Raw genomic sequence first — 13,141 nt, forward strand, 5'->3', positions numbered from 1 at the left:
TCATAGTCAGGATCCCGTTTAATTCAATTGTGTCGATATTTCTAACTTAATTTTAACGTATCAGTCTTCAAGGTGGCAGAAGCATGATTGTGCAAATGCACGAGTGCACAGGCTCTGGTTGAAGTCTACTCTTCTTAAAGGCTGCCTTTGTTAATGGTTTTCATTTCTTGGGCAATTGAAAATGCCTGTTTGACAGGTAGCTGTGAATGGAAGTCCGCTCACTGATCCTTCCAGATGAAGATAGACTTATTGGTCATTTATTCCTACCGGTTTCTGGGATGAATAGAAGAAAACATTCTCTTTTTTAGGGCTTCCCAATCTTTTTCATGGGGTGGCATACATAGCAAACAATGATATTTGTTCTCTACTCTGGAATAACAAGGCTGATGCAGTCACAGGTGACTGACTGCCTGGAAGCCTTGGGGCCCACTTGGTTGTCCTAAGCGCTGAGAGATACAGGTTCCAGTCTCCTGTAAAGCATTCACGGTACATCAGGGCTGGCCCTGCTTCCTGGGGAAGCTAGAGGAATGTATCTTCTGATGTTATGAAGAGCATACCTTTGTTTTTTTAAGAGATGCTGCGTGTGTGTGTGTGTGTGTGTGTGTGTGTGTGTGTGTGTGTGTGTTTAACCTATTTCTTGTGTTGATTACACCGGGGTTTTATCATAGTGAAACCCCTCCTATTTAGTAGAAATATAGATCTTTTTCTTGACAGCTTTCTGATCCTACCTCTTCACTATTATCCACAAAATATGTGTAACTCCTCTTCCAAAAGTTTTATTTTATTTCTCTCACCTAGAAGTCATCCATTCAACAATTCTTACCTGATTTCTATTACGTACCAGGTGCTTTGATAAACACTCGGAATAGAGAAATGGTAAAGACAGCTTCTGACTCTATGAAGCTCTCAGCTTAGTGGGGCGGGGGTAAGGGGAGGGAACCACAAGAATGGTAAAGAAAACAACAAGCTCTGGATGGTGGTAGATCCAGCATTCCATGGCATTCTTCCTGAGGCAGGGAGGAAGGCTTCCCAGAAGTGGTGACATTTGGGTTGTGACTTCAAGGAGGAGGGGAAGTTTGACATTCCAATGAGAAGTCAGAGTACTGGATAAAAGACAAAAACTGGTGGTTCTAAGAAACAGATGAGCTTGTCCGTGTGCCCGGAACTCCAATCGCAGGCAGCATTTGGAAGAGTGAAGAGGACCAGGCTGGAAAGGAAGGTAGGGTTAGGTTTTGAGGAACCTTGCCCACTGAAAGGAGGGGTCAGGACTTGTTATGCAGGAGACTGACATTCGCAGAGTTGTGTTTTGGAACCCGCTCTGTATTCAGGGTGGAGAATGGACTTGCGGATGGGTGGGAAAGTCATTAGGAGGCTGCTGCAACTTTGAAAACAGAAGCGATGAGGACTTGACCTAGGGCTAGGGTGCTGGGGTGGGTGAAAGGAGTGGTGATAGAATTCCTAGGAATGGCCACAGGAGTTTGAGAAGACAGTTTGGACAATGCAGTAAATGATATCATTAGCAAAACCATCCCAGCTCTTCAACCCATCCTTTTAGACCCAACCCAAGGGCCCTTTCCTTTACGAGCCTTCTTCTTTCATCCTTGTCCCCTCAGGGACCACTTTCTTCCCAGAATAGTTATGCTGGGTGTCAGCAGTGGACTGCTTGCTCCTTTCCCTAAGCAGGAGGCTATTTTATATGTGTTAGGTCTGTTTCCTAAACCAGATTGTAGGACTGTCATTCTCAAGCCCCACGTTTCATGCTTCTCCGATAGTCATTCCAAGGACGGTCTCACAGTGTTGGGCATTTACCAGGTGTTGTCTGCAATAGGCAGTGGTGCCTAGCGCTATGCTTGCAAAGAAAAAATTTTTTTTTGTCTTTAAAAAATAAAAACTTTATTGAAGTATAATCGATGTGCAATAAACTGCCTATGTAAAATAGACATAAAGTGGAACTTATCTGGTTAACACAGAGGCAGAAGGCTCAGAGTCCAGGAGGCTCCCTCTTGTCTAGGATTCCATGAGACACAATTGGAAAACCTTTGACTTGGTGGACTGGTCATGGGTTTTGGAGTCAGCTAGAACTGAATTCAAATCCCTGCCCTTTACTTGCTTAGCTGTAATCCAGCAGATTGGGGAAACTGCTCTGAGCCCCACTTCCCCTTCTGTAAACAAGGGACAATAATACTTACACTGTAGGGTTATTATGAGGGTGAAGTAAGCTAATGTATGTAAAAATCTCTGGCACTTATTAAATGCTTATTAGGTCATGGCTGTTGGTAAGAATAACAAGACATTTGCTAACTCATTGAGTAATTGATCCTTATTGAACTGGTACTTGTTCAGTCTCAATAAACGTACTCAGGTTAAGAAAAGCCAGGGTTGGGTGAATTCTGGGTGAGTTTGGGATTCAGGAGGGACCCAATCTTGTCTTATGCTCCCTCCACTCCATAAACTGCAATCGCCTGCCTTTGCATGAGGGTCTATCAATATTTGATGTGTGGGTGTCAGTTGCTGTAAACTGAGTATATCCCAGCAGCGACTTGAATTAATTATGTGCAGGAGGAGAGAAAATAAAGTGCCTTTTTTCTCAGAGCTCCGAGTTCCACTGGCTGCACTGAGGCCTGGAAACCACAGAGGGACGTGTCTGCTGATGGAGGACCCTGAGAAGAAGCTGAACCAGAAGAGCGACGGCAAGCCCCGGAAAGTACGATTCAAAATCTCTTCCTCCTACAGTGGCCGAGTGTTGAAGCAGGTCTTCGAAGATGGGCAGGAATTAGAATCGCCAAAGGAGGAATACCCTCACAGTTTTCTCCAAGAGTCCCTGGAACCCATGGATGGTGTTTACGGGTCTGGGGAAGCCCCCAAGCCCCGACCCTACTCCCCTAAGCTGACTGCTCAAAGGATCAGCGTGTTCAGAGAGGGCAATGCCTATACATTGGCGGGCAGCCAGCCTTTCTTCAACGATTACAAGGCAAATGACCACAAGGTGGGTATTGTGTGTGGGGTATAAGCATTAAGGACTAAAGTGCGTTTAGAGAAGCACCTGAACGTTTCAAATTTGTATTATGCTCATGTTCCTGTACCAGCCAGGGCTATAGGTGCACCAAATGGGAAGTTGCTCTTAGGATAACATTTCTGGGAAAACAATAGCATGCTTGTGGATTAGTTATTGAGAAGTGCAATAAGCACGATAGTATTCACATTCCATCCAGGGTGAGAAAAAATAATTGCACTGGGTCTTTGGCTGGGTCACCTCAGTAAGTAAATTAAATAGAGGTGCTGTGGTTTTCAGGTTGCCCAACTGCTGTTTTAGAAAATGATGCAGCGACTGGTTGTCTTAATTCCTGGAAGAGCTAAGTGTTTGGAGGTGTTCATTTTACTCCAGGCAGTCATTCAGCATGTGGTTTATCCATAGCTCATTTTTTTCTCCCCATCTCCCTCTTGCTGCCTGCTTTCAAACAATGTCTGTCTGTTAGTTTATTTATGTTGCCTTTTCATTGCTCATTAGCATGAACACTGGGTAGGTGGAGTCCTGGGAAGAGATGGTGAAGAGCAAACAAATCAACCAGAGGAAATGTTACACGGGGAAGAAGTGTGAGCTAATAGTTCACTTGAAACATTTATTTTATTTGTGAATTTCAATGATCTTCTCCAGTAGCATGGATAATCAAAAGCCCAGGCATGGTTTTTCTTTTTAAGTTAGAAGAGCCTGGAAAGGTACTCACTGATTTCCAGAATCTCATAGGAGATGTGGATATGCTCTCTGCCAGTGGGACTACGAATGTGTTTCTTTAAAAAGAGTAAATACAGGTTATTAATGAATAGCGTTTATGAGTAGGATTTATACTCCTCTTTAAAGTGTGAAATTCAGATAATTACTCTCTAATCATTTTTATTAGTTTCCTAAGGGAACAAATACTACATCTATAGCAGACAAATGTATTGGCCTTGCTAGCACTGATAAGAGTATAATTATGGGCATGTCCACATTTATCAAAGAGAGTACTGGTTTCTTTTTGGTGTGAAAGGGGGCTGGAATGAATAGCCCCTCGTGTTCCTGGAGGGCTTCTGCATTGCAGAGCACTATCATCTACTATCGCATTAGGTCTTCATGACAATCTTGAGGAGAAAGGCCAAATGTGATCACTCCCATTTTGCATTTGGGGAACACTGGGTGCCACATTGTTAAGGGACTCAGCCAATATGGTCATAGGTGCAGAGTCAGAGTAAGAACCCAGGTCTTCTGATTCCCCATACTCTTTGTCCTATGGAATATTCCTTTTTAGAGAAGAAGATCACTACTAACAATGTTGATGATAATAATAATAGTTACCATTTACTGAGTGCTTGCCATGTTCTAGGTACATAGCTGTCTTGTACTTACAGTACCTCATTTTACCTAAATCTTATTCATAGATTTAGAATTTACAAAGCTGTAGTTTATGCAATACCTTATACAAGGCCACAGTAGATAGTACTGGACTGCTTGACCTTCATAAGTCAGTATGCCAAACTTGGCATTCATGTAAATGTATGATTAGGCATGGATTTATAAAGCTATGCACGTCACGATAGATTTAAACATCAGCCTCTAGAGGCCATGTTCAGGGTTAGATTCCTGCCTAGTCTAGTTATCCTTGTTTTCTATGTTGCCTTGATCAAATGCCACATTCCAATCTAGCCAGCCTTTACGTGTAAAAGTGGTCAGGATGAATTCATGCACCTGCACCCATTGAACAAGTTGTCAATGTGGTGTTTATGAAAAATAAGGGAATGAGAGCTGGGAAGTCATGATTTTTCAATAGTGAACTTAATTGTAAAATAACCCCTAGGAAATACTGGCTGTGAGGCAACATTGGGCAGTAGTTAAGCACAGGAATTAAAAGTAGAGGCTCTGAACTTGAACAGATATCTGTATACCCAGGTTTATAGCAGCTTTTTCCACAATTGCCCAAAGGTGAAAACAACCCAAATGTCCATCAGTAGGTGAGTGGACAGTCAAAAATGTTGTATATACACACAATGGAATATTATTCAATCTTAAAAAAGGAAAGAAATTCTGACACATGCTACAACATGGACAGAATTGGAAGACATTATGCTAAGTGAAATAAGTCACAAAAGGACAATCATATGATTCCACTTATATGAGTAGTCAGATTTATAGAGATAGAAAGGAGAGTGGTGGTTGCCAGGGACTGGGGGAGGGGCAGGTGGGGAAGAAGGAGGAGTTAGTGTTTAATGGGTAGGGAGTTTCAGTTTGGGACTAAGGAAAAGTTCTGGAGATGGATGATAGTTACACCACAGCGTGAAAGTACTTAATGCCACTTAACTGTCCACTTAGAAATGGTAAAAACGGTAAATTTTATGTTATGTATATTTACCACATCAAAAATAATGTTTTTGTTTTTTTAAAAAAGGGGGCTCTGATGTCAGTTAAACCTGGACTTGATGTCCATTCTACTCACTTACCCGTGTGAGCTTGGGCAAAGCCACTTAAACTAGCTGAGCTTCAACGTCATAATCTGTGATATGAGGGTAATAAAAGTACCTGCTTACAAAGATTGTTGTGATTAAAGAGAGATAACATTGTATATGCTCTGTAAATGTTGCCTACCATTGAGATAATGACCAGGTTCTTATGAAAGAAACATTGAGGCTTTTAAAATTTTTATGTGGTAGATAAAGTGGTTATAAACAATCAAATATTTTAAGGAATTGAAACTGACCGAAGCTTATAAGGTTCATAAAAAATGGAAGGGGAAGGAAGAGAAGTAACATCCACTGAAACCCACTTTATACAGAATATGTAAATTCAGCTTTATAATAATTTGATGAGAAAGAATTTTACAAATTGGAAAAAAAGAAATAAGTTGCACATCTCACACAACTGTCAGATAACATTTGAATACAATTTGAACTAAGGTCTGCCTGCCTCCAAAGCCCATTGCCTTTCTTGTACCTGGTGATGTGTTTAAACCCGGAGCAGCGGAGGGGTTTCATGGTGACCAAATAGCAGCCTCAGACGCTGCCATTGACATCAGGATATTTATGAGGCTCAATCACATAGGTTACCATTCTGGGCACCGTGGAAGGAAACAAAAAATTCCTGGCTCCATCCCGGCCCTCTATAATGTACGAGTGGGTGTTCCTCACAGGCAATCGGATGCAACCAGATCATGTGAAGTTTAGTTACACCCGGAGACGTTCCTTAGACACCAGGAAGAGCTTGGCTGTCAGGGTGACTGAAACTTAAACACTCCTTCAGGGTGATTTGGGACCGTCCACCTTTGGAATACATTAAAAATAAATGGACTGTCCTGGGTGTCTCAGATACTGACCAGCTTAGAGGCAGGAGGTTGAACCAGAGGGCTGCAGATTTTTTTCAGTATATTGAGAGTTTTGCCTGGAAAAAAGAAACCAGCCATAGATGTGAAGAATACTCCCTCGTAACTGAGCCTCTTCGGCTATTACTGGAAGTGGAAATGGAACCTTCCAAAAGTGCCACCATCTTTATCTGCTGATGTTCAGAAGCTGATAGTCCAGAGTGCGAAACAGGAACCCTGCGCGCACCAAGCGGTAGGAAATGGAAGCTGCCACACGATCCCTAGAAGAGAGGGAGGGAAACCAGGGCCGGGTAGGAAGCTTGTGGCTTCATAAATAATTATTGAAAACCCCGTGGATGTTTCAAGGAAGGGGACCTGAATATTGGACCCCGGCTCAAGCCAGATTGAGACTGCTTCGGTGGAGCATCTAATAGATTGGCTGATGCAGTTCTGCAAAAGCAGGGCAGAACATTTCCCACCGAAGCATGTGATTGTGTAGCATGATTGCGCATGCGCTAATGACCAAAAGAACAGTTCTTAATAACAACAGCAGTAGCAGTGCCTACCCTTTGCATGGTACCTCAGCTTTTGCAGTCCCTGTTTTATATCTTCTTCATAGGATCACCATCCCTGGAAGATGACATGATTAACCTCAGGGAAGAGAGTACAAATATTTAATTGCTTAATCGCCCCCAGAAGCCAGGGAAGGGTTGGGGGCAGGGTCCTAAGTCAACTTTCACATGACTGGTTGGGGGATGTGAGAGGCTCCCTAGAGAGAGGCTGGAGTAGCAGGACAGCACCTGCTGACCAGCCAGTGTAGAAGCATTTCCGTGTTTTAGTAATGCATTTGTCTCTGGTGGTTAGTGCATGCCAGCGAGATGGCAGCCCATTTACAGATGGGCACACCGAGGCGTTGGGAGGCCAGGTGACTCTCCTTTATCTTACAGTTGGTGAACAGTGGGATTGGGATCCAGTGTTTCCCTGCGAGCTGTCCTAGCTCTGGGAAGAAATGCCTGTTCTTAGCTGAGCAATCCCTAAACATTTACTCCCCTGCTTTTCTACTGTCCAGGTGATTCCTCAGCAAATGGTTAAGGCACACATGAGAAATCCAGCAAGGGAGCAGGAGCTATTGATAATGATGCGGTCGAAGTATATTTATTGACATAAAAAGATTTTCATAGACAAAGAACACAAACAAGTTACAACAGAATATATATAAATATATTAAACATATTAATATATAAAAAATAAAATGATCTTGGGAAAGTGATTGTGAATAGTGTAGTGTAGGTGCTAAGAATATGGATTCAGAGCGAGACAGAGTTGGATTTGAATTCCAGCCAGAGACCCTGAGTAACTTTGTGGACCTTGAGACACACTTAACCCCTCTGAGGCTTGGTCCCTTCATCTGCAGAATGTGGAAACCATAGCATCTACCTCATAGGGATGTTCAGGGGAGAAGTGAGGTAATGTTTGTAAAATGCTTAGCACAATGTCTGACATCATAATAACAACAATAAATGCTCAATAAATTGTATATACTATTATTATTTATGCAAAGAAACAAGTTTGAGCGACACTTATTTTTAAAAAAGCATTCCTTTGTGCTTCTTAAGCCCTCATTATGCCTGGCCCTACATCAGCTGCCGTGGTATGTGGTTGAAATAGGAACTTTGGACCCTACCCCGCAGAGTCTGACACTGTAGTTATATGACTAGTGTAGCTTTGGTTGGCTACCATCAAAAGGGAGAAGGAAGATGGTTGCCATGGTTTACAGAGAAAGCAAACAGACTAGGGAATGAACTGGAGCTTTGTGGTCTGATGGGGTCACAAGTGCCAGAGAGTAGAAGTTCCTCCGGCCCTATTTCCTGGGACGGCGAGCAGGTTCTGCAGCCTGTATTTATTTGGTGACTGTTGGTGGAGGTTCCATGCTCATTCTCCATTTCTCTAGTCCCCACCTATTATAGATTTTGGAAAGATAATCATCTACACGAATAACCTGAAAATCATTCGAACCCCAATGGACAAGAGAGACTTCATGAGGAAAATTCTCCAGAAGGAAGGGGAGATCGAGGAAGAGTCTCTGATGACCAAAGAGGAAATCTATGGAGATAGCGACCAGAGCGATGGGCCTTTGGCGGAGACAGAAAGCACGTTCCCCCACAACCAGTACCCCCAGGTGCGTCAGCAGGTCACTGTCCCCGAGGGGGGCCCTACTGCAGTGGTCTCCAAATGGTCTTGGTTGTGCACTACTTCAGTAAAACTTTCAATTATGACTGTGTAAGATGTCTAAATATTAAAGATGTTATAGATTTTATTGTATTTTAATGGTACATTGTTAGCAGTAATAGTGATAAGTCCATATTTCAAACACTCCTCATTCTAATTTTTTGGATGGCTTCTTTTGAAATCTGATTAGGTATTTGTTGTTTTCACTTTGCAGTGTGGCTTAGAACATCTTGCTCTAGAGATGGGAAAAATTAGTTCTGCCCTTTTCTCATGGGTTCTCTTGTGCTTCTATTATTGGGGTCCTCAATCCACAGTTTCCTTGAAGAAACTTAATAAAGCTGCAGTTTGTTAGATTTTTGTAGAGATGAGTTTAGTTAAAAATAAACAGTATCATTTGTAAACCCACTGGCCAGGCACAATTAAACTGCAAAATGTGGAGTGAATGAATGAGCCGGGACACCATTGCCACTTTATGTAAAGTGGGGTCCCTTTACATCATGCTTATTCCAGGGTCCCTTGGGTACATTTTTGTACTGACTGCCAGTCTTAGTGAGGGCACCACTGCCAACTAGTTTATTAAAAATTAGGATAACAATTTCTTTTAAAAATATTATTAAAGCTTAACTTCTTGCCGCCTTTAGATAAAAATATAAATAGCTCCCCGCCTTGGAAACCATGGCTCAGACATGCTAAGAAGGGGGTGGAAGACTGATAGTATTCACTAGTTCTTACGGTGGGGTGAGGTGGGAAAAGCAATTTTGATGAAATTAAGCTAAGAGAGTAAAAGTTTGGGTGGCAGCAGAAGTGAATGTTTTTTCCCTCTTTAGATTCTATCTCTTGGGACTTGAAGCTTTCTCTGGGGCGCACTCTCACCTCCCATTTGTTGGCTTCCTTGCCCCTGAGTGATGTCCCCACCCTGGGAGGCTTAGGGGACAGGAACAAGAGGGTCATGACCAGACTTGATCGAAAGGCTCTTGTTAAAAGTTCTGCTCACAACCTCTCTTGTCTCTTTCTAATCTGATCACTCAGTGAGAGATTTTTGAAATACAAATCTGATTGTGTCATCCCTTCATCACCCCCTTCCCCCACCCCAAACTTTCAATGGCTTCTCTTCACTTGGGATAAAACCCAAACTCCTCACTTGTTCTAGAAAGTACTGTGTGCCTGGCCACTCTTGGCCTCTTCAGTCTCATCTCTTACCACATCTCTCCTCACTCTCTTCACCCCAGAAACACTGCCTATCATGTGTTCTTTGCTTTTTGTTACCAGGGGCAACTTCCCTGGACCTCGGATACTCTCCAGATTCCCTACCACCTTTTCCTCAGCCCCTGAGATCTGAGTGGAGGCATCCCTTCCTCAGAGGGGCCTCCCTGGCGTCCATGAGGATAATTTCCCAAGCAGGGACCCCTCAGGGCAGCTCACACCCCTCCTCACAGTTGCAGTCTTATACTTATTTGGTTAATGTTTGTTCTCACACATAAGATTTAGTCTCCATGAGGGCAGGGGCCATGTGTATATTGGTGTAACACAATAGTTCCATTGCCTCCCATAACAGAGCCTGGCATATTATAGGTGCTCAATAAATAGTAATTGTTTGTGGAAAGAAGATTTGCATTTGGGACCAAGTGTTCTGCTTCTGCCTTCTCTAGATAACACTACTCAGAACTCAGCATAGCAGTAGACAGACAGCCAGATGTTGCCATCCAAGGCATTCCCTCCCCACTGTAACACCCATTCATTCTATTCTTTTTCACACCATATTATAACTTGTAGGGGCACATATTTTCAGAAGAGAGCCAGAAAAGCTAGCATATAGGTCCCACTGCAGCCCTGAATGCAAAAGCAACAACAGGCCCGACATGACAATTGCTTTTCAATTCAATACAGACAGAGCCATGTTTCTTAGCTGGAATGCCACAAACCAGCACAGAGGTGTGCAGCACAAAATTGCGGTGAAAGGTTATACCTCACTTGGTCTGTCCTTAAAACTCTGTTTTAAATGGCTATTTGTTTGCCCAATCCCTCACGCAGTAAATGCCGGACAAGATTATTCTAGAAAAGAGTCAAAGAACACCAAGGAGCCCCTCCCGACCAAGGGAAGCAGTGGGGACATTGATGAAAGGGCAGGGAAAGGCTAGTGCCAGGCCACACTGCACCTCTGTAAGAACTAGCAGAGTAAAGGAGAGGGGTAATTGAATTGAGCCACGATGAAACATGGAAGGGAGGAAACCTGGCCCTGGGTTCAGTGGATTTGAAACCACAGATCACTAGGCTCTTTTATGCTTCACCTGACCTTGCCTTTGAGATAATAATAAGAAGAAGGAACAAATAATAGTAATGATAGCTACAGTTTATTGAGGGCTCATGATAGCCTGGCACCATGCCCAATGCTTTCCATGCCATAGTCCATGTCATGCTCACGAAGACTCTGTGAGGTAGATATTTCTGGTGATCACCTTTGGAAGCTGGGGAAACGAGGCCCAGAGAAGTTAAGTAGCTTACCAGAGGTCATCAGAGTCAGTAGTCAAACCCAGGTCCACCTGACGGCCAATCTCATGATCATAACCACTTAGCTAAGCAGCCTCCGGATTGGCGCTGGTTACCCTCTTCAGGGCTAACAAGCTTTGAGCCTGCAGTGAAAGCCCAGGCCCCTTTCCTTGGTCATCGAGCTGGTGGGAGGTGGTTTGGAAGGTTTGTTGGTTTTATAACCTGCACTATGTTGTACAACCATGTTCTAAGTCCTCTTACTGAATGTTTTCTGAGAAGAATTTTAAAAAATAATGAGAATGAAAGACAGAGTAGAGACTCAGTAAATACTTGATTTAGTGAATCATTAAATAATTAAATGAACATGTTGAGGTGAGTAGTTGGAAAGGGTGGTAACTCAAGTTAAGGATAGAAACTCCAGCGCTCAGCTGGTGTGGCTCAGTAGTTGAGTGTTGACCTATGAGCCAGGAGGTCATGGTTCAATTCCCTGTCAGGGCACATGCCCAGGTCACAGGCTCAATCCCCAGTGTGGGGTATGGAAGAGGCAGCTAATCAATGACTCATCGATATTTTTCTCTCTCTCTCTACCTCTCCCTTCCTCTCTGAAATTTTTTTTTTTTTAAAAAAGAAACTCCAATATGCAATCAGGTAAAATTTGATTGATGGTTTGGTTTTGTTCTCTTCAGCGAGCTCACCAGGCCATTTTGTTAATCTTTCACTATCTGGCCTGGCATTCTATTATGTTAGGATTTTACTGTACTTTCTTTGACAACATTGACTTGTACCTTCAAAAGCTCACTGGGATCAAGTCTAAAACATTAAAACGTGTGGATTTGGCAGAAAAATGGACTGTGGCAATTTGCTTTAAGAACTTTTTGGCAAGTAAATTTATTTTGAATACTTTAAGGGAAGGAAACACATTTCTGCATTGTTAATATATGGAAGTATGGCAAGAATCAATAAAATATTAACAAAAGGGTGCACAGACATGATTTAGGTTTTTGTCAGTTGGAAACCACTTCCATTCTCTAAAGCTAGAATGAACGAAGGTAAGCCCTCCTTGGGCACTGTGCAGCACAACGGAGCTATTTGCAGAACTAATGCCTCCCTTTTCAGAGATTATTTTTATTATTAGGTTGTAAAAGAAAGCTGTTAGCCGGGTGGAGCCACCCACTGGACTCCAGCTGTGTTGGTAGTTCCTAGGATTAAGAATGGGAAGGATTCTCTAGACAACATTGTTTTGTTTGTTCCTTTGGCAAATATCTGAACAGCAGACATTTTCCTGGCTCCACACTAGATGTGCAGGAAGTGACGGTGAAAGGGACCACACAGAGAGCTTCCTGTCTAGTCCCCAGGAGCTTTCAGTAGCGTGAGAGACCTGCCGCGCTTGGGGCAGGACAGGCGACGGGACTCCTGGTCCAGAGGTTGGGTGGGCAAGGCTTACTGACACTTGAGAACATGGGAACTGGCTGGGTTGGGAGGGGGCACAGGTTCCTGGAGACCAGCTGGAGAGAGACCTAAGGAAAAGATCCTGAAGAAAAACGTAACTAAGCATTTAAAGCCTCTGAGGAGTTTGGTTTTAATCTGAAGTTTATCTGGGAGGCAAGTGTTCATTAAAAGGTTTCTTGAGTGCTCTGTGGCAGTCACAATTGCAGGCAACTTAGTAAAATTGTCATCAGTGGGGAGAATGGCCACCAGACTGGAGGCAGGCGTCCACACTGAATTCCTGCTGGAGCTAGTAGAGCTCAGACTAGGGTTGTGACTGTGGGGTGGGAAAAAACTGGATGGGTTTGAAGGTGAAATGAACAGGATTTGGTGCCGAATCCACCTGTATAGATTTGGTATTGTCCCTTATTTCTTGGAAGGTTATAGGTCTATGTGTGATCTTTGCACAGAGTCCAAAGATTGCCAGTTTTCTTGAGATGTTTTAGGGGAAGAACACGTCGGTAGACAAAGGGCATTTTTCTGTAGGGTGGGAGTCGAGGACTGGAGACTTATTAGCAAGGCTCAGAAGTGAACAAACTCTCATGGAAAACCCATAATATGCCAGATAATATAATATGGTATTTTCATGTACTCTCTCACGTAATATTCTAGCT

At 43.1% G+C, this 13,141-nt stretch overlaps 1 protein-coding gene across 3 annotated transcripts in view; it reads left to right on the plus strand.

Annotated features, from left to right (window-relative positions):
• Positions 1–13,141, plus strand: part of GRXCR2 (glutaredoxin and cysteine rich domain containing 2) — a 160,415-nt gene that overhangs the window by 144,985 nt on the left and 2,289 nt on the right. For all 3 annotated transcript variants that reach the window (XM_080673047.1, XM_080673049.1, XM_080673048.1), the window contains 2 exons: positions 2,592–2,986; positions 8,278–8,505. In XM_080673047.1, the coding sequence (XP_080529173.1) occupies positions 2,592–2,986; positions 8,278–8,505 (623 nt within the window). The remainder of the gene's footprint in view (positions 1–2,591; positions 2,987–8,277; positions 8,506–13,141) is intronic.

The sequence above is a fragment of the Plecotus auritus genome (genome assembly GCF_963455305.1).
Source record: "Plecotus auritus genome assembly, chromosome: 6".
In the NCBI taxonomy this organism is placed as follows: Eukaryota; Metazoa; Chordata; class Mammalia; order Chiroptera; family Vespertilionidae; genus Plecotus; species Plecotus auritus.